General features: G+C 41.8%; 1 protein-coding gene across 1 annotated transcript in view; it reads left to right on the top strand.

The window, feature by feature from the left end:
* nos1 (nitric oxide synthase 1 (neuronal)) overlaps positions 1 to 26,561 on the top strand; it is a 37,755-nt gene extending 11,194 nt beyond the window's left edge. Inside the window, exons 4-29 of the mRNA XM_031849103.1 lie at positions 340 to 477; positions 4,551 to 4,696; positions 5,145 to 5,307; positions 5,569 to 5,660; positions 8,127 to 8,268; positions 8,372 to 8,511; positions 9,511 to 9,685; positions 10,050 to 10,151; positions 11,055 to 11,249; positions 11,698 to 11,783; positions 12,931 to 13,075; positions 13,945 to 14,049; positions 14,132 to 14,190; positions 14,306 to 14,422; positions 15,277 to 15,451; positions 16,175 to 16,313; positions 16,745 to 16,823; positions 17,004 to 17,197; positions 17,745 to 17,914; positions 19,232 to 19,442; positions 20,731 to 20,818; positions 21,586 to 21,707; positions 21,909 to 22,057; positions 22,417 to 22,611; positions 23,301 to 23,419; positions 25,134 to 26,561. Of these exons, the coding sequence (XP_031704963.1) occupies positions 340 to 477; positions 4,551 to 4,696; positions 5,145 to 5,307; positions 5,569 to 5,660; positions 8,127 to 8,268; positions 8,372 to 8,511; positions 9,511 to 9,685; positions 10,050 to 10,151; positions 11,055 to 11,249; positions 11,698 to 11,783; positions 12,931 to 13,075; positions 13,945 to 14,049; positions 14,132 to 14,190; positions 14,306 to 14,422; positions 15,277 to 15,451; positions 16,175 to 16,313; positions 16,745 to 16,823; positions 17,004 to 17,197; positions 17,745 to 17,914; positions 19,232 to 19,442; positions 20,731 to 20,818; positions 21,586 to 21,707; positions 21,909 to 22,057; positions 22,417 to 22,611; positions 23,301 to 23,419; positions 25,134 to 25,149 (3,462 nt within the window). The 3' untranslated portion in view covers positions 25,150 to 26,561. The remainder of the gene's footprint in view (positions 1 to 339; positions 478 to 4,550; positions 4,697 to 5,144; positions 5,308 to 5,568; positions 5,661 to 8,126; positions 8,269 to 8,371; positions 8,512 to 9,510; positions 9,686 to 10,049; positions 10,152 to 11,054; positions 11,250 to 11,697; positions 11,784 to 12,930; positions 13,076 to 13,944; positions 14,050 to 14,131; positions 14,191 to 14,305; positions 14,423 to 15,276; positions 15,452 to 16,174; positions 16,314 to 16,744; positions 16,824 to 17,003; positions 17,198 to 17,744; positions 17,915 to 19,231; positions 19,443 to 20,730; positions 20,819 to 21,585; positions 21,708 to 21,908; positions 22,058 to 22,416; positions 22,612 to 23,300; positions 23,420 to 25,133) is intronic.
* The last annotated feature ends 1,089 nt before the right edge of the window (positions 26,562 to 27,650 follow it).

The following is a 27,650-nucleotide window of genomic DNA, read 5'->3' as shown; positions in this document are numbered from 1 at the left end:
GAGACACTTAAGGACAATGACAAACTGACTTTCCTTGAGAAAAAATAGTCGTTATTCCACAGAGAGAGAGAGAGAGAGAGAGAGCTCAATAACTCCTGTTAAAGTTCCTCTTGATTTTACTTATGATATCCCCATTTTACAATTGACGATGAATGTCCATGTGTGGTAGTCGTATCCACTTGCCCGCAATCAAAGGCCCACCACAGTATGACTCCAAGCCATAAACAACTTACCCGGCTTGCACGAAAGTTGTCTGAGATGTCAGCACCGTTTAGCCGGACACGGTACAAAGACATGACGTAAAGTCTCATGAGTAATTGTCTTCTGTGCTCTTTCCAGCCGCCGGCTGAAGACAGGACGTCGCCCACTAGGTCACTGCAGAACGGCAGCCCCTCCAAATGCCCCCGCTTCATCAAGATCAAAAACTGGGAGACTGGCACCGTCTACAGCGACACGCTCCACCACAGCTCCAGCAAGGTGAGGCACACGGAAATCAGCTCAGTTAATGGTTGGATGAAGCCGTCTGCCGCAGCATTTACATTTGTCGCTGAGGCAGCTGTCCTGGCAAAGATGAGAAAGATTGTGATGTTGGGATTCAAGTCATCTCTGTAGCTAAGATTCTTATGCCAGTGGTGACTCTTTAGAAGGCTGTGAGGTGCTATGGTTTCTATGCCCTGACACCCTTCACTATGGGGGAAAAGTGAAGTAAACTACTGGCGTCAAGTGACCAGAACAATAGAAACACCTGAATGATGCAAATGTAATGCATTACAGCAGCTGTGCAAAAACAACTTCATTTAGAATTCTGTTGAGCCCATTTTGGTTGTTTGTGTGTTGACTCTAGGACTGCAACCAGCAATAATTTTTTATTATTATACATCCAACTCATCTGCGGATTGTTTTTTAGTTTCTGTACGATCTATAAAAAAATTGAATGACAATTTCTTATAACCACTAACTTCCTAAAGCCCAACGTCACATTTTCAAACAGCTTGTTTTGTTTCAACCAATAGTCCGAAACTCGAACAAATGCAGTTTACTATCACATAAGATAAAGAAAAGCAACAAATCCTCACATTAATTAGTTCAATTGTCAAAATATATATAGTTTATCAATAATCAATGCTTTGGAGAGTTTTGAGGCTGCACTTTCAATTGAAATTATACATCCACCTCATTTGAATATCAAATATTAGACATTTGATAATAAAATGAAAAGGGTTGAGTTGAGGACATATCGAGACAAATGATACAGATGTGATATCTGTGGCTTTACTTGAATCTTAACGTCACTGATGATCATCAAATACGATGTATTGGTTGACTGCACGCTAAATGTTTTTCCAGACTTATCAACACATAATTTGCAAGTCAAGTAGATTGAAGTACAAAAGCACAGCGTGGCATGCCTTTTCTCAGCTCCTCACCAACTATACATACATTAGAGAGCCAGAGGCCTGATTCAGCTCATTACTATTTAGCTAGAAAGCAGGGGGTCTGGGAAATCTGGGGTAAAGCTTTTGAAACAATAAATCCTTCCAAAAAAACCTACAATTTCTTCTGAGGGGGACATCGCAGCAATCCATCCAACAGTTATCAAGACATTTCACTCGAAACCAAAAATCTTAGCGGCATAATTCCTCCAAAGTGGTCCATGCCTATAAGAATTTTTTTTAATCTTACACCACAGAGGTGAAGGCTGGATTAGGTTTAGGCTCAAATCCAATTTGTTTTGGGATTAATCATGATATGAGTTAGAATAACATGGAAAACATTGTGGTTTGGATTAAAATTACAACTTTGTTAAGGTTAGAGGACCTTTTATCATCATGGTTAAAATAATAAACACTTGCTTAGGGTTCTGAAACAAAAGAAACCAACGTTGATTGTTAGTTGGAGGCAGGAAATAAACAGTCTACTGTTAAAGTCCCGATAGTTTAAGACATTTCCCTCAAAACCAAAAATATCACCGCATAAAGGCCGTTACACACGGGGGACATTTTTTTCGTGCAATTAATCCTTATGTTATATTCCAACTGTTGTTTTTGTCATGAACACTTACACAGAATACAAATATTATGTACATTTTCCGGAACGACGTTCTGAGTTTTCGCAACGTGAATAAAGGCATCAACCAATAAAGTTGTGTCGAGCGGGTCGAGTGACGCCCATATTCATAAAACAACACAGAGGCTCCGTATAGTCCAAACCAACTCCACTCATGGTGGCTTCAAAAAGCTAAAAAAGGTAATTCACATAAAACTTAGTTTGACGGTGAAAAAACAAAAAGCTGCATGCAAAGAATTTGCTAAGAAAAGGGTTCTCTGTGATAGATCCCCGTTCATCTTTCCATTTTAGCATGCAGCCAAGGGCTTCTCCTTCTAGTTAGTAAGCCAGTCTACCGAGCGCAAGGTGAGCACCGCTGCTTAACATTCACCCCCCAAAACACAGCCGCCATTCGTAAACAGCAAACGGCAGCCTAATTACGTCTGTGACTTATCGGACACAGGCGGTGCATCCCAATGAATGGCCTGCAATAGCATCTTCAGATTTATTATATATCACAGACGCTGCTGTATTCGAGGATGATCCGTCTTTCTCGAAAAGGACAGCTGGCTGGCATGAATGCCCAGAGCGGTATGATGAGCGGACGTGCTGGAGCACGAGTGATTGCTTTGTTTTATTTTTAACACTACTCATCCATTTCCCCTCTTTCACTCTGTCACCTCTTACTCTTCATGTTGTTTTGTCTCCGCATTGTTGTCCTCTCTTGTTGTCAATTACCCTTTCCCAGCTTCCTCCTTTTATTTTGGAAATATCCCTTTTTTATTTGTGTCTTTTCATTCACATATTCTTACTCCAATTTACTTTCTCATCTTTTTGTCAAGCGAGGGGTTGGATTTGTTGGAAGGGACACGAAGGGAAGTTTATTTTTGGCGGACTGCCGGTCCACATCTTGGGTGTTTGGACAGTGCAAGTGTGTGGTTCAGCGTAACAAGCCAATTTTAGCAGCACTGGGGTCAGTGTCAAATTTCCTCTTCGCCTGCGCCGTCGTTCCTGTCGTCCGCTCTCGCTCACTCATTCGATCTCTCTAAGCTGGTGAAGGCATTTAGGCAAACCAAAGTGACAGCTGACTTCAACTCCAATCATATTAAACTGACCACACAAGGTTGCTCTCAGCGATGAGCAATTTTCCCTCTGCATCTGTCTGTTTTCTGTGGTTCCTCCTCGCTCTTTCTGTCTTCCTGTCTCCGCTTAATAGAAAGATACCAATCCATGACTCACTGACTTGCTCATTCATTAACATGCGTGCCAGCCATGTGTGAGCCATGTAATGAAAGAGATTGTCAAACTGTTATTATGATCCCTTGTGTGCATTCAGAGTCCGGAACTTACAATAAAAACTGGCCTTTTATCTGAACCAAGTGAAACAGATTATGATACAACTGGAATTTGAAAACCTTTTGGCGTGGATGGATGTGATCTACCAATGGTCTGTTGGCCTTACGTACCGAAATACAGTTGCAGTTCTTTTGTGGTCTAAATCATATTGACACCTTTTTATTCAGGAAAACAGTAGTGAAGGGTTAGCAAGAAAGTCTAGTTTGTGTGTGTCCAAAAGGAAACAAAAAACTAAATAAAAACAAGCAAACTACAAAAAAGAATGAATAGACAATAATAAAAATGACAACGATGACAAACATAAACAAAATATATGTGAGTAGTAAAACATTTGATACAGCTATAAAATAAAATTGTAGTACCACTAAAAACAAACAAAGTGTATGCAGTGACTGAGGAAAGGAAACACAATTTAAATAAAAAAACAGATATAGTAAGGGGCGGGTGTTCTGTGCCGTCAAGTATTTCTTCAAGCTCTTTTTGTCTGATGGCAAACCATTCCATGTCTTCATTTCTCTGGACATGGCAGTACGTTGAAGTACGTTGTCTGGTAAAATATTTCATGTGAACATATTTTTCCACAGCACCCCGAGAGTGTTAGAAACTTCCTTCCAAAGGGCAAAAGAGCCGTACTGATTATGGTTCACACAACAGCTAGAAGAGCAGCCAAAAAAAGTCTAAGGAACTTGGATTGGTTTTCTTTTCTTTCAAATGATTCTATTTTGCATGAAGTTTAATTGAAGCATTTCCGTCTGTTTCATATGAAGCAGAACCAAGACTTGGCCAGTTAATCCAAAATGAATACAGAAGGAATGGTAATGTGATAGCTCTGGCTTTTGAAAATTAAGAGTTTGCCGTGCCTCTTTCATTTTGCATTCAATCACAACACAGAGATGGATACAGATCACAGTCTCTTGTGAGTGAATCCTGAAGGCCTGAACACACAGGGAGCCGGCGTTTTCTGTTCGTGTCATTCTTCGCTGGAGAGTAAACATTGTTGATATTTGCAGATACATTACCAGAGAGCTGTACCATACGCCATGATCACCTGGCTCTTCAGTTGCAATTTGGCAATGAAGAAAAGCCAACAAGCAGAATTAATCCCCGATAAAGCCTCCCTCATCTGCCACGGTGTTTGTCTTTTTCAGCTGCCAATCTGCTCTGAAAATGTGTGCAATGGCTCTGTGATGATGCCCAACCAGCACGTCCGCAAACCAGACGAGGTCCGAACCGAAGAGGAGCTTCTTCCACTGGCCACTGACTTCATAGACCAGTACTACACCTCCATCAAAAGGTGAGCCCGGCCTGTTACATCTGCAGAGTTGAGAGTTAAGTTAATTTCTGCCACGGATGGGCAATAATTAATGTTAATACTTCATATGTTTTTTTTATTTGCATTGCTTATCACGCTTCTACTCTCTGCATTGTCTTTTTGTTGTATAGCAATGACTCTATCCGGCTCCCTTCCACTCTCTATTGTCTTCCTGTCACATCTGCAGAAGCAGGTGGAGCATAAATACCCACCGTGCTCAGTTATATGAGGAACACCAGCTCGTGGCTTTCGTTCTTCCCAAAAACAAATCATTTTTTAACGTATTTGTAAAAAAGCTATTAGAAATCACTATTTCTGCTTTGCTGAATTTTGAAGCGGATGCTTTTGCCGTATTTGGATTTGGCTCCACCCGTACTGTACGTAGGCCTACATGTTCTCTTATTCTGCTGTGCATCTGTCCTGCCTGCAGGTTTGGCTCTAAGGCCCATGTGGACAGGCTGGAGGAGGTGACCAAGGAGATTGAAGCTTCAGGAACTTACCAGCTGAAAGACACCGAACTGATTTATGGGGCCAAGCACGCCTGGAGGAACGCTTCCCGATGCGTCGGGAGGATCCAGTGGTCCAAACTACAGGTAATATACAGGGAGGCTGTCGATGCTTTCCACTCTTTACATGTTGTTTCAGACATTTTGAAAGGTAATGTGGATCAATATGGATTCTGCATATCGAAGATGCTCAGAGATCAATAGCTGTTGTTTGGGTTCAGTCATTTTACTGTAACACATCAGCTTACACACAAAAAAGTCCTGTTTTTATATGATTTGTGGATTCAAAGCACTTCGCTGTGCGTAAAACCTGCTCCCTGAGGTTTCATTTTCACGTTTGCTTCCTAGGTTTTTGATGCTAGAGACTGCACAACAGCTCATGGAATGTACAACTACATCTGCAACCACCTCAAGTACGCCACCAACAAAGGCAACCTGAGGTAAAAACAAGTACAAACACACACACACAGCTCAACTATTCGTCTGGTTTCCTTATCATGTTTTCTAGTGTTCAACTCCCGCTTGTGTTCCTACACATGTTTGCCTCCACCATCTGTTGCTCGGTGCATCTCATCACCCCCCCCCCCCTCTCTCCATCTTCGACTGCCCTGACTTGACCCACTGTCCCATCTGTAAGCGAGGCCCTCCGTCTCTTCGCACTGTATCTGACACTATCTGCTGCCTGTCTCTCTGTCAGCGTCTCGGCACCAATCACTGCCCTCGTTGGCGAGGCGGCAGACCTGGCTAACAAGCAGTCATTTGTCAGACCTGCGAGGCGCTCTCTCGCATTCTGCCAAGTCCTAATCGCATGTGACACCTCGTATTTACTTCTTGGAAGACGGATAGCTTCTGACTCATTACTACTCTTAGCCTGGCCTTCGGAGGGACAGCCCGGATACACATGTTGATGAAAGCCAGCAGAACATCCTCTCTCAGTCTGGCTGGTTTTAACATAAATAAACACAGGCACATAAATACAGATATTGCAACATGTTTGCAATACTTTCTGGAATCCTTTTGCTTATTCCAAATCACCTGTCAATGTTACAAAAACAGTTTTTGACAAAATATGAATATAATGTAAGGAAGCACAAAACAAACGATTCAGTTGATTTCAAGTGGGAAAAATTGTGCAGCGCTACAGTGCAGTAAATATCCGTAGCAAGTGGGAGATTATCGTGTAAATGTTATTTGAACTAAATAACATTTACATGAAAAGACAATATACAGTATGTTGTAATATCACACTACCACTTTTTTTAAAGTGTATTTTATGAAGGATTTAAACGTTTTAAGGAATTGCATCATCGGTCGTCTACTAATACTTTATAAGTGCATAGGTTTCTCATTTCTAAATGATCCATCAAGTCTGCCGTTAACAAATGTCAAAAATGTATTTTGGTGCACAATGTCTGCAGCCTTTTTATAGAAACAAATGGTCAACGATGTAACTAGTCAAAGGGAGTTTTCACAAATTGGAAACCCATACTTATAACAGCTAATAACCAATCTATGAAGCATTAGTAAATGATTTATTAAACATTAACAAAGCCATTGGTTACAACTTATTACTACACAAATATCAAATACTGCTGTACAGGATGTGATTTTATGTCATAAAATCTTCTCTTTTTACTTCTCTATTTTTAAGTGAAGTGCTAATACATCATCTGTCAAAAGTATTTGACTCACGTACAACAAAGTTTTACCTGCATCTGGAAAAATGAATACATTTAGCTTGCTGAATACAATATGTCCTGCTTCTTTTGGACATCGATTACCCAACTGTATATGTTGTCCACAAGTGCTAATAGTGAAATGAAATGTCTGATCGTACAGACTATGACTATTGGTTTGACCAATTCCCCCAGCAGACCGTTCCCTGCGGATGTAGACTGCTGGCACAACCGGCCCAGATTCACACCAGCTGCTCTCCCTCCTCAGTGACTTACAACCAGCTTAGCAGTATTACCACTTTGCTTTTTCTTTTTTACCCGGTCATGGCATTAAAACACCACTGAGATGTAGAACAGACTAAAGGTAGAAGCCACGAGTCCTCTGAGTTAGCATGATTGAAAATGCCTTTGGGCGGATTACATGTACAGTACCAACCATCTGTTAGCGATCTTGTTGATTGATGTACTTAGATATTCATACTCGGGATCTAATGCTTTGTTGCACAGCAGATTACTCCTTCAGGGGAGACACTCCAGGTGAACAGGGAACACATTTGAACTAATAGATAATTACATAAATTAAGGCAATTATTTTTTGTATTACAAGTTTTCCGAAATGTAATGCTTAAATATGCAAATGATCCATTATCTTATTAAATGTCTGCTAATTTGCATACATTTCCACAGCAGAACTCTGCACATTGGATTAAGCCAGGCTCAATATTCTTGTTCCATTTCGCTAAAATATTATTGTCGAAGGTTTTTTTACTATCACTCCTTAAACCAGAAAATATTGTCAAAATTGTCATTTTATGAACAAGCCCCTCTCTAAAAACCTTCATATGAAACTGGAAAGTTTAGAGTATGTAAGAGCTACTGAAGTGGAGATTTCTGCCTCAGAGAAAAAAACTCATTTTGAGAAAACGACCTGTTTAAATATACAAAGTATTATTTTGCATGTTTTATTTCCGCTAGTCTGAAAGAAGAGATTTTACAAACAACAAATAGCTCAAAATTTCAATTGATCAGTGCATGAAAAACTCTGTGTGGCTCACCTTAAACAGTGCAGATATCAACATGCTATTGATCTAAGAATTTGCTGTGGCACGGTTCAGATATCTAATTATGTCATTCCCAATGATTTTTTCCAGACATGAGATTATTAATTGTTATTAATATCTACATTACACATTATTGAGATACTTTCTTTTGTCTTTTTTTTTTTTGTAGGTCGGCCATCACCATATTTCCTCAGAGGACAGATGGCAAGCATGACTTTCGAGTGTGGAACAATCAGCTGATTCGTTATGCTGGCTACAGACAGCCTGATGACAATATCCACGGAGACCCCGCTAATGTTGAATTCACTGAAGTACGAAAGAGGATTATTACTCTTAAGTCTGCGTGGTAAACCTGCAAAAAAGAAATCAGGTGTCCTATTTGCGCTCAGCTTGCGTGTTGCCTTTTGTCACCAGATCTGCGTGAAGCTCGGATGGAAAGCTCCGAAGGGTCGCTTCGATGTCCTGCCCCTCCTGCTTCAAGCCAGTGGGAACGACCCTGAGCTGTTTGAGATGTCTGAAGACCTCATCCTGGAGGTGCCGTTCACACACCCAAAGTGAGTGATGCCTTCCCTCTTAAGTGTGCAAAAAATATACGGAATGGAGAAAAACAAGAACAGTGGGGGCGACGCACAACAAAAAAAAAAATGCCATCCACCCACTCACACGTCTCTTAACAACACTTCTTAAACAATGGGGTACTTTTCAGCCAAGAAGTCTGATTGGATTATTGTCACATTCCAACTGTGCTGCATGTTCCCAGAAAGCACAGCTAGCCATGCTTTATCTGTTGCTATGTCGGCTCTTGTGGTAACCATGGGGCTTGTTAGTGAGGTTCACTTTACTTCTAAGAAAACGTTTCTCACATTGGTTGATGCTTAATAAAGCTACAAAGCCCTTGAGATCTCAAGCATTAAGCTGCTGCATCTAATACCTGTAATCACGGTAAAGAGTCGGGTACGACAGCTACACTAGTGTTCATATGCACAGATGCACGCAGAGCTATCGCTGCGTCTCTACAGGCTACAGAGAGCATTTCAGAATCCCTTGACTCACTGATCTCACTGCCAGACCCCCCCCCCCCCAACAAAAAAATATATATATATTGGCATCTCTTGCTCCGCACCCTGCATCAACAGGTCCTCAGCTCTGGCAGCAGCTTGGCACAGGCCTCGACCACCAACAGCGCTTCATCATTACGAGATTAGACCCGTCTCTGCAAACAACACACTGAAAGCGATGTTATCAACCCCTCTAGAGGGTGTGAGGACTGAGTGCTGGGAGGTAGATTGAGGTCCTGTCTGCTCTGTCCAGCACTGAAAAGCTGTCAAAAGTGGTGTGTTTGTGTTAATGTTGGTTTTGGCTGCACTTCTCTTTTTTTATGATACGTGTCTCAGGAATAAACATTTGCGCTCTAAAAGGCAGCTACACATTCTTATACTTAATGACTGTGAATATTGTAAATGTTGGACGTTCACCTACTTCAGTAGGGGGCATAGGGAAGTTGAAATATAGTTTCAGATCCCACAGGTCATTCCCCTGTTTGCTCTGCCCAGGTACGAGTGGTTCAAGGACCTGGACCTGAAGTGGTACGCCCTCCCAGCTGTCTCCAACATGCTGCTGGAGATCGGTGGTCTGGAGTTCACTTGCTGCCCCTTCAGTGGCTGGTACATGGGCACAGAGATTGGCGTGAGGGACTTCTGCGACAGCTCACGCTACAACATGCTGGAGGTAGTGCGTTGTGCCAAAGTACAGAGTCATGCTCCCTTGGAAATGGACGCCACCAAAATGATCGAATCAGAATGCCATTCTTCTTCTTCTAACTGTGCACACTGAGACAAAAACTGATTAACAGCACTTAAAGCCGTCATGTGCTTTGTCACAAACGCTCTTAACATAATAAATGTTAAGATCATTCCCGGCCCCTTAAATTTAGCCCCTGAGGCACAAAACAAAATCTAACTTCAACGAGTTAGAAGATGTTACAGATGTTGAACGTGTAGAAAACGATTTGGATCCATGAAACAACCCTGAATGTCACAGAGGCATTTCATTGCAGTGCTGTCATATTCAATTTTCCTTCTATATCATGTAGGAAGTTGCTAACAGGATGGCCTTAGACACCAGGAAGACTTCCTCCCTTTGGAAAGACCAGGCACTGGTAGAGATCAACATTGCTGTTCTCTACAGCTTCCAGGTAGGAACATCTTTATGTGGCGGTATTTTAAAGGAATACTTCACCAAAAACACATGTTTTGAATGTCAAACACAAAATCGTTGTAGTAGGAGTAATAGTAATGTTGACTTTTGGTTTCACATGGGACACAAACACCTGTCCATTCATCCGCCACAGCAACTCCTCTCAACATGGACTTTGTCACAATTTATATTCCGTCACCTGACGGCAATTTTCTCCCACGTGTGATCAAAGACAGCTTTTGGCTTTTACAAATACCAGAGGCTTAAGACGATGAGACAGAAATGTAATTTACGTGTAGAAATAGGCTACATAAATGGCATAAAAGTGTTTTTTTATGTTTAAAAAAAGAGGATGTCGAGCTGATGTCACAGTGTGGACGTCTGATCACAAATAGTCAATCGACACAAAAACGCTTGCATTAGCTTTTTTCTTTTTTTTAACAATACGTTCAATATTTCCTGCTTTGTAAGAGAATGTCTGAATGAAACATTATTTGACGTGGAAACAACCATCTGGTGCTTCCACCTCATAACCACATTGCAGTTTTTGGCATCCAACCGGGACCTTTTTTGGCAAGGGACACAACCTCACCGTCTCACCAATGTCTGCTGGGACTCCTCTGTCCATTTGTACAGTCAATAGGTTCCAAACACTCATATTGATGCCAAAATATGGCTAAATATGTTTGTCTCTAGTGCAGTTAGACACTCGTGAGTTTCGTCCAATGTAAGCAGGCATAAAAGATTCATTTTAATGTAATCAATTGAAAACATTTGGATGTGAAACGACGCCAATTTTGATTAAAAAAACTACCTTTTGCAACTTTAGTGTCTTAACTATTGTAGTTACTGATTCCTCAGAGAAAATAAGTGAGTCAACGTCTGTGTCCTCCATTTCTAGACATGCAAAGTGACCATAGTAGACCACCACTCGGCCACAGAGTCCTTCATGAAGCACATGGAGAATGAGTACCGGGTGCGAGGTGGCTGTCCCGGGGACTGGGTGTGGATTGTGCCTCCCATGTCGGGAAGCATCACACCGGTTTTCCACCAAGAAATGCTCAACTACCGCCTCACCCCGTCCTTTGAGTACCAGGTAAGAGGGCGGTATACAGAAAACATCTAGTGCTTATAGTGCGTTAGAGCTTTACCTCTTTTGCCTCCGGTTGAATTCACCATAAAACAGTCGGTGATAATAATATCTGCACTTACATTAACTTAAATAGTCTGTAACGCAATTCACAGGATGCTTGTCAGAGGGCGCCAACACAATTATAGACATGCACTTATGTTTACAACCCGGTTGGCTGCAGAGCTATATTAAGGAAGGCATTAAGGTAGATTAAAGTTGGAACTCATTACCTGCTGGTACAGCACGTTAAAAGGAAAGTTTGTACAGCAAATTGTAAATTGCAGCTTCTTTATACCAAGCAGCTGCGCAAAAACACTGAATATCACAGACGATGTCTCAGTGTCTTGGAGTGGATTTGAAAGTTAAACAAAGACAACCTCTGAACTTTAATTTCTTGTCCCATATGCAAAAGTCTGATCCCTGGAATACCCACGTGTGGAAAGGAGTCAATGGGACACCCACTAAGAAAAGAGCCATCGGATTCAAGAAGCTTGCCAAGTGAGTGTGCAGTCACGCAGGCATATCAGAAGGAAACACTGCTTTGTTACATTTGTGATTTGGTTTCCTTCTTGTCCTCATCCTGCTTTTATAGAGTCGAAGTTAAATTGCAGCCTTAAATGTCAAAGATAATTCACTGTAGGATATGTGCATGATAATCTAAGGCCAAACGAGTAATCACTTTCCAAAGACAAAAGTTAGACACACGGGAAGGAAGCTGGTGTACTCGGCGGTGAAATTCATTCAATCAACCCCTGAGGGAGTAATCAAAGCTTTGTCAGTGTTTTGTGTGTGAATGCATGCACTCGCGCACGCTCCGCTCTGTTAATGTAATTGCCTCGAGGAGTTGAGAAGCTAGGTAAACAATTGTCATCCATCCCCTACCTTAACGTACTGTCCACACAACCACTCGATCCTCCCGGGTTCTTCTAGAAAAGTGCTGAAACGTATGGAATTAGATTTTAGTCATTTCAAGGTTAAGTATAGATAAGTATGAAACAAAGAGAAAAGACAGTATGGAAAGAAATTGTGTTTCCGGACTATTGCCCCCATTCTGTTTTTCTGAAATATAAAATTCCAAATTTCTAAAACTAAATTGATAAAACAAGCAGAGCAAGCGCTGCCAAAAGTTTACCACTGTGTGAGAGAGGGCCGGCCAGAGCCAAAAGCACAGCAAGAAGTGGGGTGTGTGACGCTAAATAGACTTCAGTTCTCTTTTAGTTCCCTGGTGAATTGCACATGAACATATCTATTGTTACTGTAGGATTTGAAGGTAGACAGTTATTTGAATTTACACAACACTGTTTTAGCATTGAACTTGTCTTGGTTTGGTGTTGACCAACAATCATCTTGCAATTATTTGGCAACATAATTCCACAGGTTGTATATTAAACATCTAGCTATTTGGACTCACTGGGCTAAAAAATCTACCAAATAGAAATCTGAGCCTGGAAAAGTATTTTGAAATAGAACATTTTTCGGAGACTTGGATAACAAATGTTTTATCAGACATGAGGGAGTGTTCTGGTCATGGCACAGGATTAAATGTTGCAAACTGTGCCCTCAAATCAATGGTCTTTGGTTTCAACAATTTGTCCCTGTGCTTTTCTACATCTCATTCTCACTGTCTCTCTCTTCGCCTCTGCAGGGCTGTCAAGTTTTCAGCCAAGCTCATGGGCCATGCCATGGCCAAGAGGGTGAAAGCCACCATACTGTTTGCCACAGAGACGGGCAAATCGCAAGATTATGCCAAAACTCTCTGTGAAATCTTCCAGCACGCTTTCGACGCAAAGGTACGCTTGCTCCTACCTTGCATCATCTTATCTGAAAGTTGGACACGAGCTTGAAAAAAAGGAAGAATTGAAAAGACATCATTTCTATACCTCACCCCTCTCGCTCAGCGGCTGACGAAGCCAGGCAGATGCCAGCTGAGTACAGGCGATGAGAGGGTATAAGAAGAAGAAAGTGTCTTTTTGTCACATTTTCTTCTTCTCTCATGCAGTAAAGTGCCGAGGGTTGGAGGCAAGATTCAACCACCGAAGCGTTGAGCGGTGCAGTAGTTTAAGACAAGATCCCGAAGCACCCCTGGCTGTGCAAATCTGTTTAGAAAAATAGAGAGACATGCTGCTCTCAATCATACACTGTGTGCTCTTCCTCCAGGTCATATCTTGTGTTCCCTTCCTGATTCCCCCTAGTGTGATCAATCACACAAGAAGAGATCCCTGCATGCAAGTGTGTGGATGTGTGTGTCACTGAGAGTGGGTGTCTGTTGATGGATCGCAGGGCAGATGCGAGTGCCCGGGGCAAATCTCCGTTGTCGTGGGGCTAAAGCCTGTTTCCTCTTCACGCCTTTGGTTGTGCGTGTGTGTGCGTGTCAGAAATACAAGTCCTGTGGCAGACAAACGCATTCATGCTGAGTGGTATTCCTCACGGATGCTCGTCGTGCGGCAGCAGCATGTTATCATCTCGTTAGAGGCGAGGACAGAGTGGTCATTACAACCTCTTCCACTGCCAACGGCAGTGTGTTCAGCCTTGATTTACACGCTCAGGTCATCTGTCGTGTGGAGTGTGTGTCCAAGAGACGAGAGCGAGATAAAAGACCATGTAAATGGAAGCTAAGATTCCCTCCGCCCGATGCTCTTTTTTTCTGTGATATCTGCAGGTCATGTCAATGGACGAATATGATGTGGTGGACCTGGAGCACGAGACGCTGGTGCTAATGGTGACCAGCACATTCGGCAATGGTGATCCACCAGAAAATGGAGAGGTATGTTAGAAATTAACCACTCTAGTTTAATTAAGTTAATTATATGACAGGTTACTGACAGCCTTTTCTCTGGCTACCGCAGAAATTTGGAGCTGCCTTAATGGAGATTCGCCACCCAACATCCAACACAGAAGACAGGAAGTGAGTTTAGACCCGCGACCTGCCTGCGTTTGTATTCCTGCATGTCAGTTCCCATCGTTACCCTGTGAGTTATGCGTATATGCGTCTAATCTCTCTGCTTTCGCCTCTTGTCCAGGAGCTACAAGGTCCGTTTCAACAGCGTGTCCTCCTACTCTGACACTCGCAAGTCCTCCAGCGACGAGCCAGAGGTTAAGATTAACTTTGAGAGCACCGGACCTCTCGCTAATGTCAGGTAAACCAAACCAAACCAAAGAGGCATAACATAACACTCTATGATTACTGATGAATACTATGCTACATAACAAAAAATACTGTGTGGATTTGCTGTTTAAAGGATCTCTGGACATCAAAATAAGATACAGGTGATACTGTATATGTCAATAACATTGAAGTCCTCTTAGTCCTTGAAAGGCTGCTGATATAATGGTTATACGGACCCTTGATGTCTGAAAAACATTCACTTTTCAAGTAAATTCAGTAAACCAAAACAACCTATTTACCAAATGACAAAATCAATACTGACCTGGATAAAATCAGGTTTGTTTGTGTCTTGCACAACATTTTTGGCATTGCAAAGAGAAAAAGAAAAAAGCCTCCACCGATAAAGTCTGCTGGACATGAATGAGATTCTTTCAATCATCTTAAATGCTGAAATCATCGCAAATGTAACTTACATTTAATTTAAATCCTTACCCAGATTATTCTTTTACAGTAGTTCAATTTCCTTTGTTAAACATTTTTGGAATGACAAATCTTATTGCAGTGGAGAGTTTGCTGACCTGGTAAAGAAGAAGGGGCCACAAAAACTATCAAACACAAAACTGAAGTGAGTTGAGCGCTTCGCAGCGAAGCCGCGAAATTATTACTTTTCAGAGCGCAGAAAAGTAATAATTTCCATCCACAAAAACCAGATGGTTCAACAAATCTTGAACATGTCGGATTTTTGATGCTTTTTGAGAGGGAAGAAGGGGCAAGCTGCTTACGTGGACTCTGTGGCGGTGCTTTGCGAATATCTGTTTGTGTTTTGCATTGTTACCACTACCTGCCTTTTACACTGTCTCTTTCTCCGTGTGTGTGTGTTTTTAGGTTTTCAGTGTTTGGCCTTGGCTCCAGGGCCTACCCACACTTCTGCGCCTTTGCCCACGCTGTGGACACGCTGTTTGAAGAGCTTGGGGGGGAGCGCATCCTACGCATGGGGGAAGGAGATGAGCTGTGTGGCCAGGAGGAGTCGTTCAGAACCTGGGCCAAGAAGGTTTTTAAGGTCTGTTTTGGCTTGCTTTAGTTCATTTTGTTGATCAGTGTGGTGTTCTTGGAATGGGCACACTGTTTTTGATTTTAATGCTGCTTCTTTTGAAATTCAAATCTGTTGCCTCCACACGGCTCTTAATGCGGCGTAGGCCGAACGGGCAACTAGCAACTAACAGTGCTAACAGCGATAACAGTGCAAACAAATGCAAAAGTGCTGACAGAGCGTTTACCTGAGGGGGGAACGGGAAGGGTGGGCGCTATGCTTCCCTGATGGTCAGGACGGCGTTATTAGCTGTAATGGCCGTATTAGCACAGTGCAGAGTGGCAGCCTTGAGCTATAGCCAGTGGGGCACGCTCACATGCACGAACATGCACTAATTACCACGCAAGGATCTGTTAACAAAGCACAGAGAAGCACCAATTAACACACACAGAGGGAGAGCGACTTCATTCTCTACTCAGGTAGACATTACTCCACTATATATTTACATAGAAAATAGCTGTTTGCTGCTATATTAACGCTCTGAATGTTGAACAGAGAACCTTGAATTCATGATTGGCATGTTGGTTACTTGTCAAGGCTTGGTTTTCAGTTTTCTAGGTAACCACAACAGCATGAATCAAACCAGAAGGGCCTCTCATCACTTGAGAGTTCAAGAGATAATTTTCCAAATCCTTTTGTTATTCCTGTGTGAAAGGGACACTTTGATTAACAGTCCTTGTTTCCTGTGTCAAGGCTGCCTGTGACGTGTTCTGTGTTGGCGATGATGTGAACATCGAGAAGGCCAACGACTCCTTGATCAGCAACGACCGCAGCTGGAAGAAGAGCAAGTTCCGCTTGATGTACACGGCCGAGGCCCCAGCCCTCATAGAAGGTAAATAATAATCCTGTGGGGAGCGGAGTGGTGAGCTGTAGACGGTGTCTTGATCTTTAAGAGGAAAATGAGGGCTAATATGCACTGCAGCACAAAGTGTCAGTAATGTATCTGCAGAGGGGTGATAAGGTTGTTGATGAAGAGCAGTGACTCATCCATTATATCACCTGGAACTAAGATGTGGTCATTTTGGGCAGTTTGTGGTGCTGTTGAACAGTAATGTGCTATACAGGGAGGTGTTTCTGTTATATAGTCTTCCCTCATTGATATACATGGGGTCGACAACATATTAGCACCTGTAAGAAATCAAATATATTGGATTTTCCAAAATATTAAATTGTTCCTTTTAATAAAATCCTATACATTACCTTTGATCAGTCCCTAAATACAGGAAATGTAGATGATGTAATTGTGTTTCTGTCTGCCAATAGCATTCAACAGTGTTCACAAGAAGAAGGTTTACGGAGCAAAGATGCTAGAATCTCAAAACCTGCAAAGTCCCAAATCCAAGTAAGTATGAAAGAAACAGGAAAATAATTAGTCGCATATTTGTCTGTTTTGGTCAACTTGTGAACTGACGTGTAATTGATCTAACTCACTCTTCATTCAGTTTACTGTGGTGTGTGAACGAAATGGAACAGACTGAAAATTGTGCAGCGTTGTTCTCTAAATCTCTAATCTCTTTTTCAGTCGCTCCACCATATTTGTGCGGCTCCACACAAACGACAACGACAGGCTGAGCTACCAGCCCGGCGACCATCTGGGCATCTTCCCTGGCAACCACGAGGACCTTGTAACAGCTCTCATAGATAAACTGGAGGACGCTCCACCTGTCAACCAAATTGTGAAAGTGGAGTTCCTGGAGGAGAGGAACACTGCCCTAGGTGGGTGATTATATTAGCAACGCCGCGCTACTTTAGGAATACGGTCGGCGTGCAACCAGGACCAAAACATGAATAAGAAACTTTGTCTCTCGCCACAGCAGACAACATGAAGTCACACTTTAGGGAGGTATCTACTGTATGCCCAGAAATGTTTCAGTGAAGATGCATATTGGTAAACAGTTGTGGTGACACTGGGTGACAGAAGTGTGATTTTCACTGTGACTGTGAAGCGAGGTGTTTCTTCAACAGAGTATGTGAGCCTAATCAAACTCAACTTGATGCATAAAACCGTTGTTGGTAGAAACAAACGGCTGCCTGCTGCACCTGGCAATGAGGTTGATGAGTTTGCAGGCTTAAAAAGCTAAACGGAAAGCTAAAAGAAGCCCCAAAGCTCTGTAGACTTGAGGGGAACTGTAGAGTTGGGTGAAGTTTATCTGTGGATTTGTTATTTCCATCATCTTTCCCTTTCATTTTACACATAGTCTTTTGATCCACTGTTAATATAAAACAAGAATGAATGCAGCTTTAACCGTCTTCCTTTCTGCAGGTGTCATCAGTAACTGGACAAATGAGACTCGCATCCCTCCCTGCACCATCTACCAGGCCTTCCAGTACTTCCTGGATTTCACCACCCCACCGAGCCCTGTGCTACTGCAGCAGTTTGCTGCTCTGGCAACCAATGACAAACAGAAAAAGAAACTAGAGGTCCTCAGTAAGGTAAATTCATTTAGACTTTGGCGTTACCACCAACACTGATTTTTTTTTTTTTTTTTTTTTGAATTATTGAGCTGCTGCTGCACTGAGCGCTCGGCCTAGTTTGTGACTAGACGCATAAGGGATGTGCGTAGGTTATATCCAAAAATACGCTCTTTTGTTTTGTGTGTGTGCCATTTGCGAGCCAAACGTATGCAGCTGTTCTTTCACTTTTTATTAGAACTCTGTTCTATAAAAAATCACCATATGTTTAAGGCGCAACAATAACCAACACATTCATCATCTTTGTCATCGAAATATGGGAGATAGTTTTCTGTTTCTGAAAGCCGATTCGATGCACTTTGCACTAAAATATGTACAGCAGGACTGAGCTGGCGCCAAATTAAAGCCGTTGATCGCTCTAACCCAGAGCCATTCCCCCTTGCAGTGCCTCCCACAACTCACTCTCCATTTTTGTCAATGTGTGGAAAAGGCTGGCTGAGGCCAAGCAGTGACTCATATGCTCATACATCGAATTATTGTCACCAAAGCAAGAGGAAAAGATGGAAGGCTTCTGAGTTCAGAAAAAGAAACGGTAGATTCAGCACTGCAGACCATATTATATAATATTTATATACATGTTGGAATTTCACGCTCATTTCAGGACTAATATGGGGACATCATCACCATCAACAGGCATAAGAGAATACAAAAATGTGTATTTAGTTTTATTTGTGTGATCTTTGCTATGAAAGCAGGAATTGCTTGAATTTGAATCACAACCTTATGAACAATGTCTCAAGTAAACTAACTATATCAATCCCTGCGGCCCCATCTGTGCATCAAGGTTGAAAAGCCCAGGCCCCAAAGTACTTTTGCATGTTAGGATTTTGCTAATTCGACATGCAACACTTCAAACAGTGCTTCAGGCTCAGCATGGAACCCCACCAGGCTTCCTCATGGGCACTGTGTTGCTCGTTAGCAGCTTGAGAACAAAGCAAAAGTTGGGAACATATCAAGTTTTTTTTTTTTTTTTTCGTTTTTTTTGTTGTTTTTTTTGAGCCTGGTAGCAGTGCTCTAAATTCATTACATTACATTTACATTACAGTCATTTATCCAAAGCAACTTACAATTCAGATTCTATCACAATTCTACACCGTAGGCACAGCTACAGGAGCAATTTTGAGGTTGGGCAGTGAATGGAGACTGGCTCCGCTTGTGGCTGCCTCCTGCCCTCCGAGTCACAAGTGTTGGCAGATCTTACCAAGAGACAAATTAAATCCAATAAATATCCACCTGCATTTTTAACCCAACCTTGTCTCTCTCTGTGTGACATCACAGGGCTTGCAGGAGTATGAAGAGTGGAAGTGGTACAACAATCCGACAGTGGTGGAGGTGCTGGAGGAGTTCCCCTCCATCCAGATGCCCTCCACTCTGCTGCTCACCCAGCTGCCCCTGCTGCAGCCCCGCTACTACTCCATCAGCTCCTCTCCAGACGTGCACCCAGCAGAGATCCACCTCACCGTCGCTGTGGTCTCTTACCGTGCCAGAAGTAAGGACCTACAAATCACTTAGGGGCTCTCTGGGCATTAGCTAATGTCTCTCCAAGGATCTTAGGGCTGTGTGGGTGTAGCTGCAGGTGCTTTGGTATTTTTCTGCCGACAGTGAGGATGAACTTTTATGCTCCCTTTTACGATTTTGAGGGTCGGAAATTGGTCTTTTTCTGTCACCGGCGCAGAGGCATTTTGTTCGTGTTCCGTCCTTTCTTGTGAACGTAATATCTCAGGAACGCCTGGAGTGCATTTCTTCAAATTTGGCTCAAACGTCCACTTGGATTCAAGCATGAACTGATTGAAATTTGGTGGCCAAAAGTTAGGGTCAAGGTCTCTGTAATCTCATGAAACACGATTTTAGACATAAAATGTCTGTCTATCTAAAATGACTCTTTGGATCGACTGCAACATGACTGGTTGGCAGAAGCCTTTCTTGACATTTCAGAAAATAAACAAAATAAACTCATACCCTGTGGTTTCCAGTAAACTGCATCTAGCAGTAAGTTATTACTCAGAAAGAACCAATGAGTGCAAACACTGTGTATATATATATATATATATACGTATATATATTTTGCTTCGGTTCAGTTTGTGCCATGGATGAAAAAGGACTGTGCTGTGGCTCTTTCAAGGTTGCTGCAAAGAAGTCAAATGACTCAGCCTCTCTGAGAACCCTCCGATGGCTCCAAAAAAATTGATCGCAAGTTATCTCGGAGAGCCAGTCTGCTTCATAGGGCAACCAGAACACGACTGTAATTACAAGAAACATAGATTTAGAAACACCTCGGGAAGATTCTATATCTGCAAACTGATTCTATTTAGAGATATGGATGTGCACAGACACAAATGACTTGAAACACTGCAGGTATACCAGTCTGTCTGAGAGCATATAACATTATTCTGCTACTATGTTTCAATTGAAGTGTTTGTGCATTGTACATCACAAGGCTCTTATATCTCTTTACTTTGTAATTAGCATCTATACGCTCAGCCTGTCAAGTACTCGGCAAACATTACCAGTTGGTAACGCTACTATCTTCTCTCGCACTTGTAATGTGTCCCTGTGCAAACATATTACTATGATTGTAAAGGCAACGGTTGAATTACTGTAATTTTCCTTTAGAGAGAGGGGTGGGGGGAGAGAGAGAGGGAGAGAGAGAGACACGGCCCTAGCCTTGGAAAATGTGTTAGGGCCACTATTCTCCTGTTAGTTTGTGCACTTAAAGAGAGTGGGAGGCGAAGAGGAAAAAGGTAAAGTGCCCGCTTGGTAATAATCCTCCCTTTCAGATGGAGAGGGCCCTATCCACCATGGAGTGTGTTCGTCGTGGCTCAACAGGATAGAGAAGGGGGAGATGGTGCCGTGTTTTGTCCGGGGGTAAATATCCCAATGTTTTTTTAAGGAACTTTTTAAAATGTCGTGTGGCAAGAAAGTTTGACATCTTGGGGAAATAAGCTAAACTGCTTTCTACCACTCTGTCTGCAAGCTGAATATGAAGCATATGATTTCTGAGACTTAGATTACACTGCACAAGAAGCGTGAGTGTTTATCAGGTGTTTTGATATAGTTTGCTGCCCCAATCTAGTAATTCATCAAGTATTTACTTTTTTAATCATTTTAAATCTTCGTTCACCGTGGAGGCATGCAAGAAAAACGCTTTCTTCAAGAATTCAAGGTAACACAAATGGTCGTTTTGTGGATTAAATATTCCTTTAATCTAAACAAACACCTAAAAGGGAATTATGGGTCCAGCTATTCCTCAGTTGGGACCAGTAACGTCCTTGATTATAGAGAATATTCCCACATAACCCCATTAAAACAGCGATTTATCATTTTTACACTAAACAAACAAAACATAATATGTTGATTAGTGAGCTTGAGAGGTGCTTAGACTTTTGTTTGTTACCGTTGGTCACTGATTTCAGTCTTTGCACTAAGCCAAGTTAGCCAGCTGCAGGCTGTATAGCCTCATATTGTGCATACAGACACAAGAGCGTTAAAAATCTTCTCAATATAACTTTTGGCAAAAAAGCGAATTTCCAAAAATGTCAAAATACGTCTTTAAATTAAAATGACTTTGTGGTCACTTTAAGGAGATTTTTACTTTTTTAATTAATATTTTCTTGTCTATTGCCATGCTTTAGTGCAGCATCATTCCACCTTCCCAAAGACAACCAAGCACCTTGTATCCTGGTGGGACCAGGTACAGGTATCGCCCCGTTCAGAAGCTTCTGGCAACAGAGACTATATGACCTGGAACACAACGGTTGGTTGTTGCTTTTTTCTATTTCCCTATAGATTTATTTATTACTACTTCATATCGAGAGGCTTTGCAGTGGATTTTCACTGCTGAACATGAAGCTACAGAGAGAATGATTATAATAATATCTAGGACTATAATAATATCCAGAGTGTCACTTCTACAATCACCATTTAGAGCAACAAAGCAACTCCTGTCACCTTTTAGGAATCAAGTCGTGCCCCATGATCCTGGTGTTTGGTTGTCGTCAGTCTGAGATGGACCACATCTACAAGGAGGAGACCATGCAGGCCAAGAACAAAGAAGTGTTCAAGGAGCTCTACACGGCCTATTCCAGAGAACCCGGCAAACCAAAGGTAGGAGCGCTAAACTGTCCATAGCTGCGGGTCAGTCGGCTTGTCACAACTCTCTTTTGTCTGCTGTGTCTGTTTGAAATACAATCAGAGGAGAGAAATGGCAGAATACAAACTGCTGTGGTAATTTACTTTTTTTTTTTCTGCTGTTGCTGTTTTGAACAAAAAGAACGAAGTATACAGAGTGTAAAAGAATAATTTTATGTATCCAACAGTCTTACAGTTTGCCAATTCTCCTTTATTTTACTTTCCCTTTCCGTCACTGGTCTCCTGGCTGTTTTTCCACATTGTTTCCTCTCCTACCTTTCTCACACTTGACTTCCTCATGCGCACTCATCATTCCTCCTCTGCCTCTCTGTCAGAAATATGTACAGGATGTACTGCGCGAGCAGCTGTCGGAGATAGTGTACCAGTGCCTGAGGGAGGAGGGGGGACACATCTACGTGTGTGGGGATGTAACCATGGCTGGGGACGTTCTCAAGACCATCCAGGCTATCATCAAGCAGCAGGCCAACATGACGCACGAGGATGCCGGCTTCTTCATCAGCAAGCTGCGGGTAAGAGCGAGGGAAACATGATTTATAAAACCCCACTGAACAACTTGGAGTGACGGTGTCAGGGAAGAGTCATGAGCTTTGAAAATAGTGAATATGAAGTGCTGTCCACCATTGCAGAGGTGCCCTTTTGAGCAATGCAATCAACACCCAGTTGAACAAGTGAAGTTCTACAGGGCAGCTTCTTCCCATGAATGCATGGAGCTGCTGAACAACAGAAGGCGTGTTGAGTCACTATTTCCTGTGAAAAACAAGGTTAAAAAAAAACACCCCCACTGGCTTATTTTCATTTGTGAACTCAAGGGTAAAAAGGCTATAAAAAAAGAACGACACGTGTCACCAAGCCAACTATATTCACACACGTAGCTGTGTCGAATACAAATGGACTGAAGAGTTGTTTTTCGGTACTGTTCAGTGAATCCGTCAAATGCAACGACTGCAGGCATGAAAACAGCCAGTTTACCTCTGTTCATCTACAATTGTTTTATCATAACGTAAAGTAAATCGGAAACGTTGACAAAAAATTCTAAATACTATCTAGTAAGATCTCCACAGTGTGCAAAGAGATCGTGGACTCAGGCTGTTATTAAGATTTGACTAAATTCACTTATTTCTTTCTGTCATTCCCTGTTAAACGATATCCTTCTCATATTTTGTTCCCCTTCTCTCTCTCACCATTCCACCGCATCCAGGATGAGAACCGCTACCATGAGGACATCTTTGGGGTCACCCTGCGCACCTATGAGGTCACCAACCGGCTTCGTTCAGAGTCCATAGCCTACATTGAGGAGAGCAAAAAGGAGTCGGATGAGTAAGTTGTTTACATCTTTTTTCCAGCATTTTTTTATTTTCCTGAAGGTCATTTAAAAAAAAGGTTATTCCTATTGCCAATATTGATAATAATAATATAAATAGATTAGTGATTTTACAAAGTATTTTACTACAAATCATAAAATTGTGCTGTATCATTAAAAAGTGAGTATCTGCAGATGGGGACCATGAGCGCCAATATTACAAGCATATTGTGTCCATTACTACCACCCACGTTAGCTTTGGGCCAATAGAACCTCAGACATGATTGTGACACATCATTCATCAATCTGTCACTTCACTCAGGGCACACTGAACGCGTGTTTCTGTTTTGTTTATCACCAACAGCTCTTCAGTATTTTGGCTGAAAAGTTTTAGAATGCAAATGGTTTAAATTGCGATAAGAGTAGAAATTAAAGTAGTAAGGATATATATGCTTAAACAGCGTTAGGATTATAAAGGGGTCCTTGCAAAAATGTTCTCCCTTGTAAGCATCCCGGAGTAGGAGATATCTTGTGTGTGTTGTTAACAATTTGGCTTTGGCATGGAACAAAAAAACAACCACAGCTACATTTTATAGTGACCTTCCCAGTAGATTTTGACATTTCATTTTGGGTGATGTAATAAAGGAAAGGAATGTTCAGCAATGGGATTCATCCTCTATGAGTCATAAGCATCAATTCAAGCCACCAGAATTAATAGGAAGAGCATAAAGTTTTAGTGAAGGCAGGTGTGTGTGTGTGTGTGTGTGTGTGTGTGTGTGTGTGTGTGCGTGTATGACGGTATGAGAAAAAAAGTATTTTTTGAACATTGAAGCTTGTAAATAAGTTCTAATAGAAACCAAAAAATACAAATATGAACGTGAAAACGAACATATGTCTCCTTTAAACAAAAACAAAATTGCATATCATTTGTATGAAACCAGAAAATAACCCACATTCATTTATTCCTTCCTTCATTCATGCATAATTTATTTCCTCCTCCCCCGGTTCATTGTTAGTCTCTTTGTGTCGGAGTGGATTTTATGAGGCATGGTAATGTCTAGTCTGTACACACAACACATACAACTAGGATCACTCACTTGACTCGTCTGCAACAGCTCTGAACTGCGTGGGATGCTAAAGATCTATGATGTGTTTTCTTATTTATTCATCCTTTTTTTTATTTTATATTTTTACCCGCCAGCTGGCTAGCTCATATTTTAGAGAAGGCACAGCCCATTTAGATTTATCTCAGCCGGTGAGATTACAAGAGCAGCTCTATCTCAGAGAGACATTTTTACAAGTAACTCTAATCTGCAACCTGTAGTTGTTGCCGACGTGTTATCGCCCCTCGTTTCAGATGAAAACAGGGTGGGTAACCATAGAAACCCGAGGAGAAGAGCCTCTAAACTAACAGGATTAGAGTGAAAGCAAGTGGGTCTGTTCCATTTCTGTTTTTGTTTCCGTCATCAATTGTGCACATTCAAGATTAGACACTTCATATACCCTCGCTATGAGAGCGAAACAAGGGCCCTACATATCCACTATAGCTCATTAAGCACCAACATAATGCATCACAGACGATGGCTCCTGCGTGGATTGTCACTTGAATTTCACATTTGGCCATCAAAGCCCCTGTTCGCTGGATGAGTAATGACTGTAACATCTCTATTTCCATGTCTCTGTCGCTCCCTCTGTCCGTCTTTCTGTCTCTCCTTCTGTCTTCGCTCTCAGGGTTTTCTGCTCGTAGGTCTGTGAATCGGGGGGGCTTTCTGACAACGACCACTCTGGAGGACACAGCAACGCTGGTTAAAAAATACTGTGCCAATTTTTGTACTGTAAAAAAAAGAAAAGTGTTTCTTTCTTCTTTCTTTTTTATACCACTTTATTGTTTCTGTTGGGCTCCGCGATTTCGTCTGTAGCAAATGTTCTGTTCTCTCGTTGATGATACTTCCAAAAATTATAAATTGATCATTTCGATTCATAATGTGTGCACCTAGTGTAATGACCTGCCTCATTGTGAATGCATGACCAAGACGAGAATATACTCAAGAAATATATAATATACTGTGTGTTATTGTTACAGTGAAAAGGCTTTCATTGAGGTTTTATATTGACGAGGAAAAGTGTGGCATTGATGACAAACTCAGACATTTCTGAAGTACGAATTAAGTCGACTTTATGTTTCAGAAAAGAAGCGGGGCTGGTTGAATATATTTGGGCTGTACATTTTTTTTTTAATCATCAAAGGCTGTAGTTTCCAGGAAAGGGGAAACGTAATTGAAAGATGTACAGGCATGCGAAAAGAACAACTGAAAGACAGATTTTCTGCACGCAAATTTGCCGCGTTGACAGGTCGCCCTGAATTATGAAAACCAGTGATTCTGTCACAGCCTGAACTAACATATTATCTATCTCTTCACTGGCAGTTCATCACAATGCATAAGCCTCTGTGCCAGCTCTCTTTGTAGTGGCCTGGCCATACTCTCCCTTACATCATAATGTTGTCATGTGTCCCAGCTGGTGCTTGCCCAACCCACAGCAGCTGGGTAGGAATGTGCAGGGCAGCCATTGAGGAAGAAGTCTGAACCAGAGTCGGTACATATTTAAATAAACTCTTGGGTAATGACAAATATAATAACTTTAAACTTCCTCGTGGCTCTCGGATTTTAGTATATCTTAGTATTGATGTGTTGACTATAACGGAGGGGAAATTCAATGTGTCAAATCATATAATCACTGTGGAGGGACATTGTTTTGAAAAACGTGTTTTGCTGAGAGTTGGAGCCGATTAGCCAGCATTCAGACTGAAAAAGGAGAGTGTTGCATTGGTGGGGGGCGTGTTTCAGGTATCAGTCTGAACGCAGCCTTAGCTTAGCATAAAAACTAGAAAAAGAGGGAAATGCAACAATGCCTCCCTACTAATAAAATTGAAATGTATCATAGTCATTATAGACATTATATATGCGTGCTGAATATTAACATGTTATACCTCATTTGTTTAAGCCGCACACAAACCAAAGTAAAGAAAATGCTCAGTCTTTCTTTAATTAGTGAGCTTCAGAGGTGCTGGTAGGAAGATTTAGTTGTAATTGGATAGAGCCAAGCTAACTGTTTCCCCCTTTTCCAGTCTTTATGCTAAGCTAAGCTAAGCTAGGGCTTGGCTTTAGCGTCATACCATACAAGCGATAGCACTATTGATTATCTCATCTTATTCTGTCAAACTATTCCTTTAAAAATGACATATCTCTGTTACAAAACACGAAGTGACGCAAAGTAAAAAAATCGCCTTTAGCACCCTGTGCTGCCCAGATCTCATCTGACAGCTATTGAGCTTTTTAAATTTGCATTTATCAGCATCATAACTCCTCTGCCTCTTGCCTTACATTAACTCCTCTGCCTCTGCCTACACACAGCACGTTCATTCTTTCTTGTCTGCATGATTGTGCGCAACCCCACGGCTCACACGCCACCCTCTCACTGTGACCTGACACCTGCTCAGTAGCATCAGCATGCATGCGTGTTTGCGCGCACACGCGTGTCTGTGTGCCATAGAAATCATAAGTGTGCGCCTCTCTATATGCGTGGGTGTAAAACATGCATGTGCTCAGGTGTAGCTCCGTTTCTCTACATGATTACTCTGCTTGTCGTCTGTTACCTTGTCAAACTGGTCAGATTTTAAAGTAAGCATGAATTCGTTGCTCTGTGAGTCACACAAGTCTGAAAATGTAGTCTTACAGATGGTGTTTTGGTAACACGAAACTGCCCACGTGGCGTTTTTAGTTTTTGGTCTCGGCAGTTCAGTTCTATCGTAATAAGTTGCAGTGAAGTTTTTCATTCAGGGACGAGAGGCAGTCGCGCTGCCGCGGTGGTCATTTGATGCTCTCCAATGAGTCAGGGTTGTAATTTGAATATATTGTGCAGGGGGCCACGTTGTTTATTGATCATCCCCTCTGCAGTAACCTGTGGCTTTTCTCGTCAGCTTCTGAGTCCTGTTTGTTTCCCTTTCTCTGTCTTTGATTCAAAATTACAGATAACTGTTAGCATGATTAACGGATCTCAATGTGATTTTCAAACCTTCCTCACAGCTGCCGAGAATATATATATGTATGTATGTATGTATGTATATGTGTATGTATGTATGTATGTATATGTGTATGTATGTATATGTATATATATGTATGTATGTGTATGTATATGTATGTATGTATGTATATGTATGTATGTGTATGTATGTATATGTATATGTAT

Source organism: Anarrhichthys ocellatus, unplaced genomic scaffold (assembly GCF_004355925.1).
Source record: "Anarrhichthys ocellatus isolate YVR2014 unplaced genomic scaffold, GSC_Weel_1.0 scaffold9, whole genome shotgun sequence".
In the NCBI taxonomy this organism is placed as follows: Eukaryota; Metazoa; Chordata; class Actinopteri; order Perciformes; family Anarhichadidae; genus Anarrhichthys; species Anarrhichthys ocellatus.
This window is presented reverse-complemented; position numbering and strand designations above follow the sequence as displayed.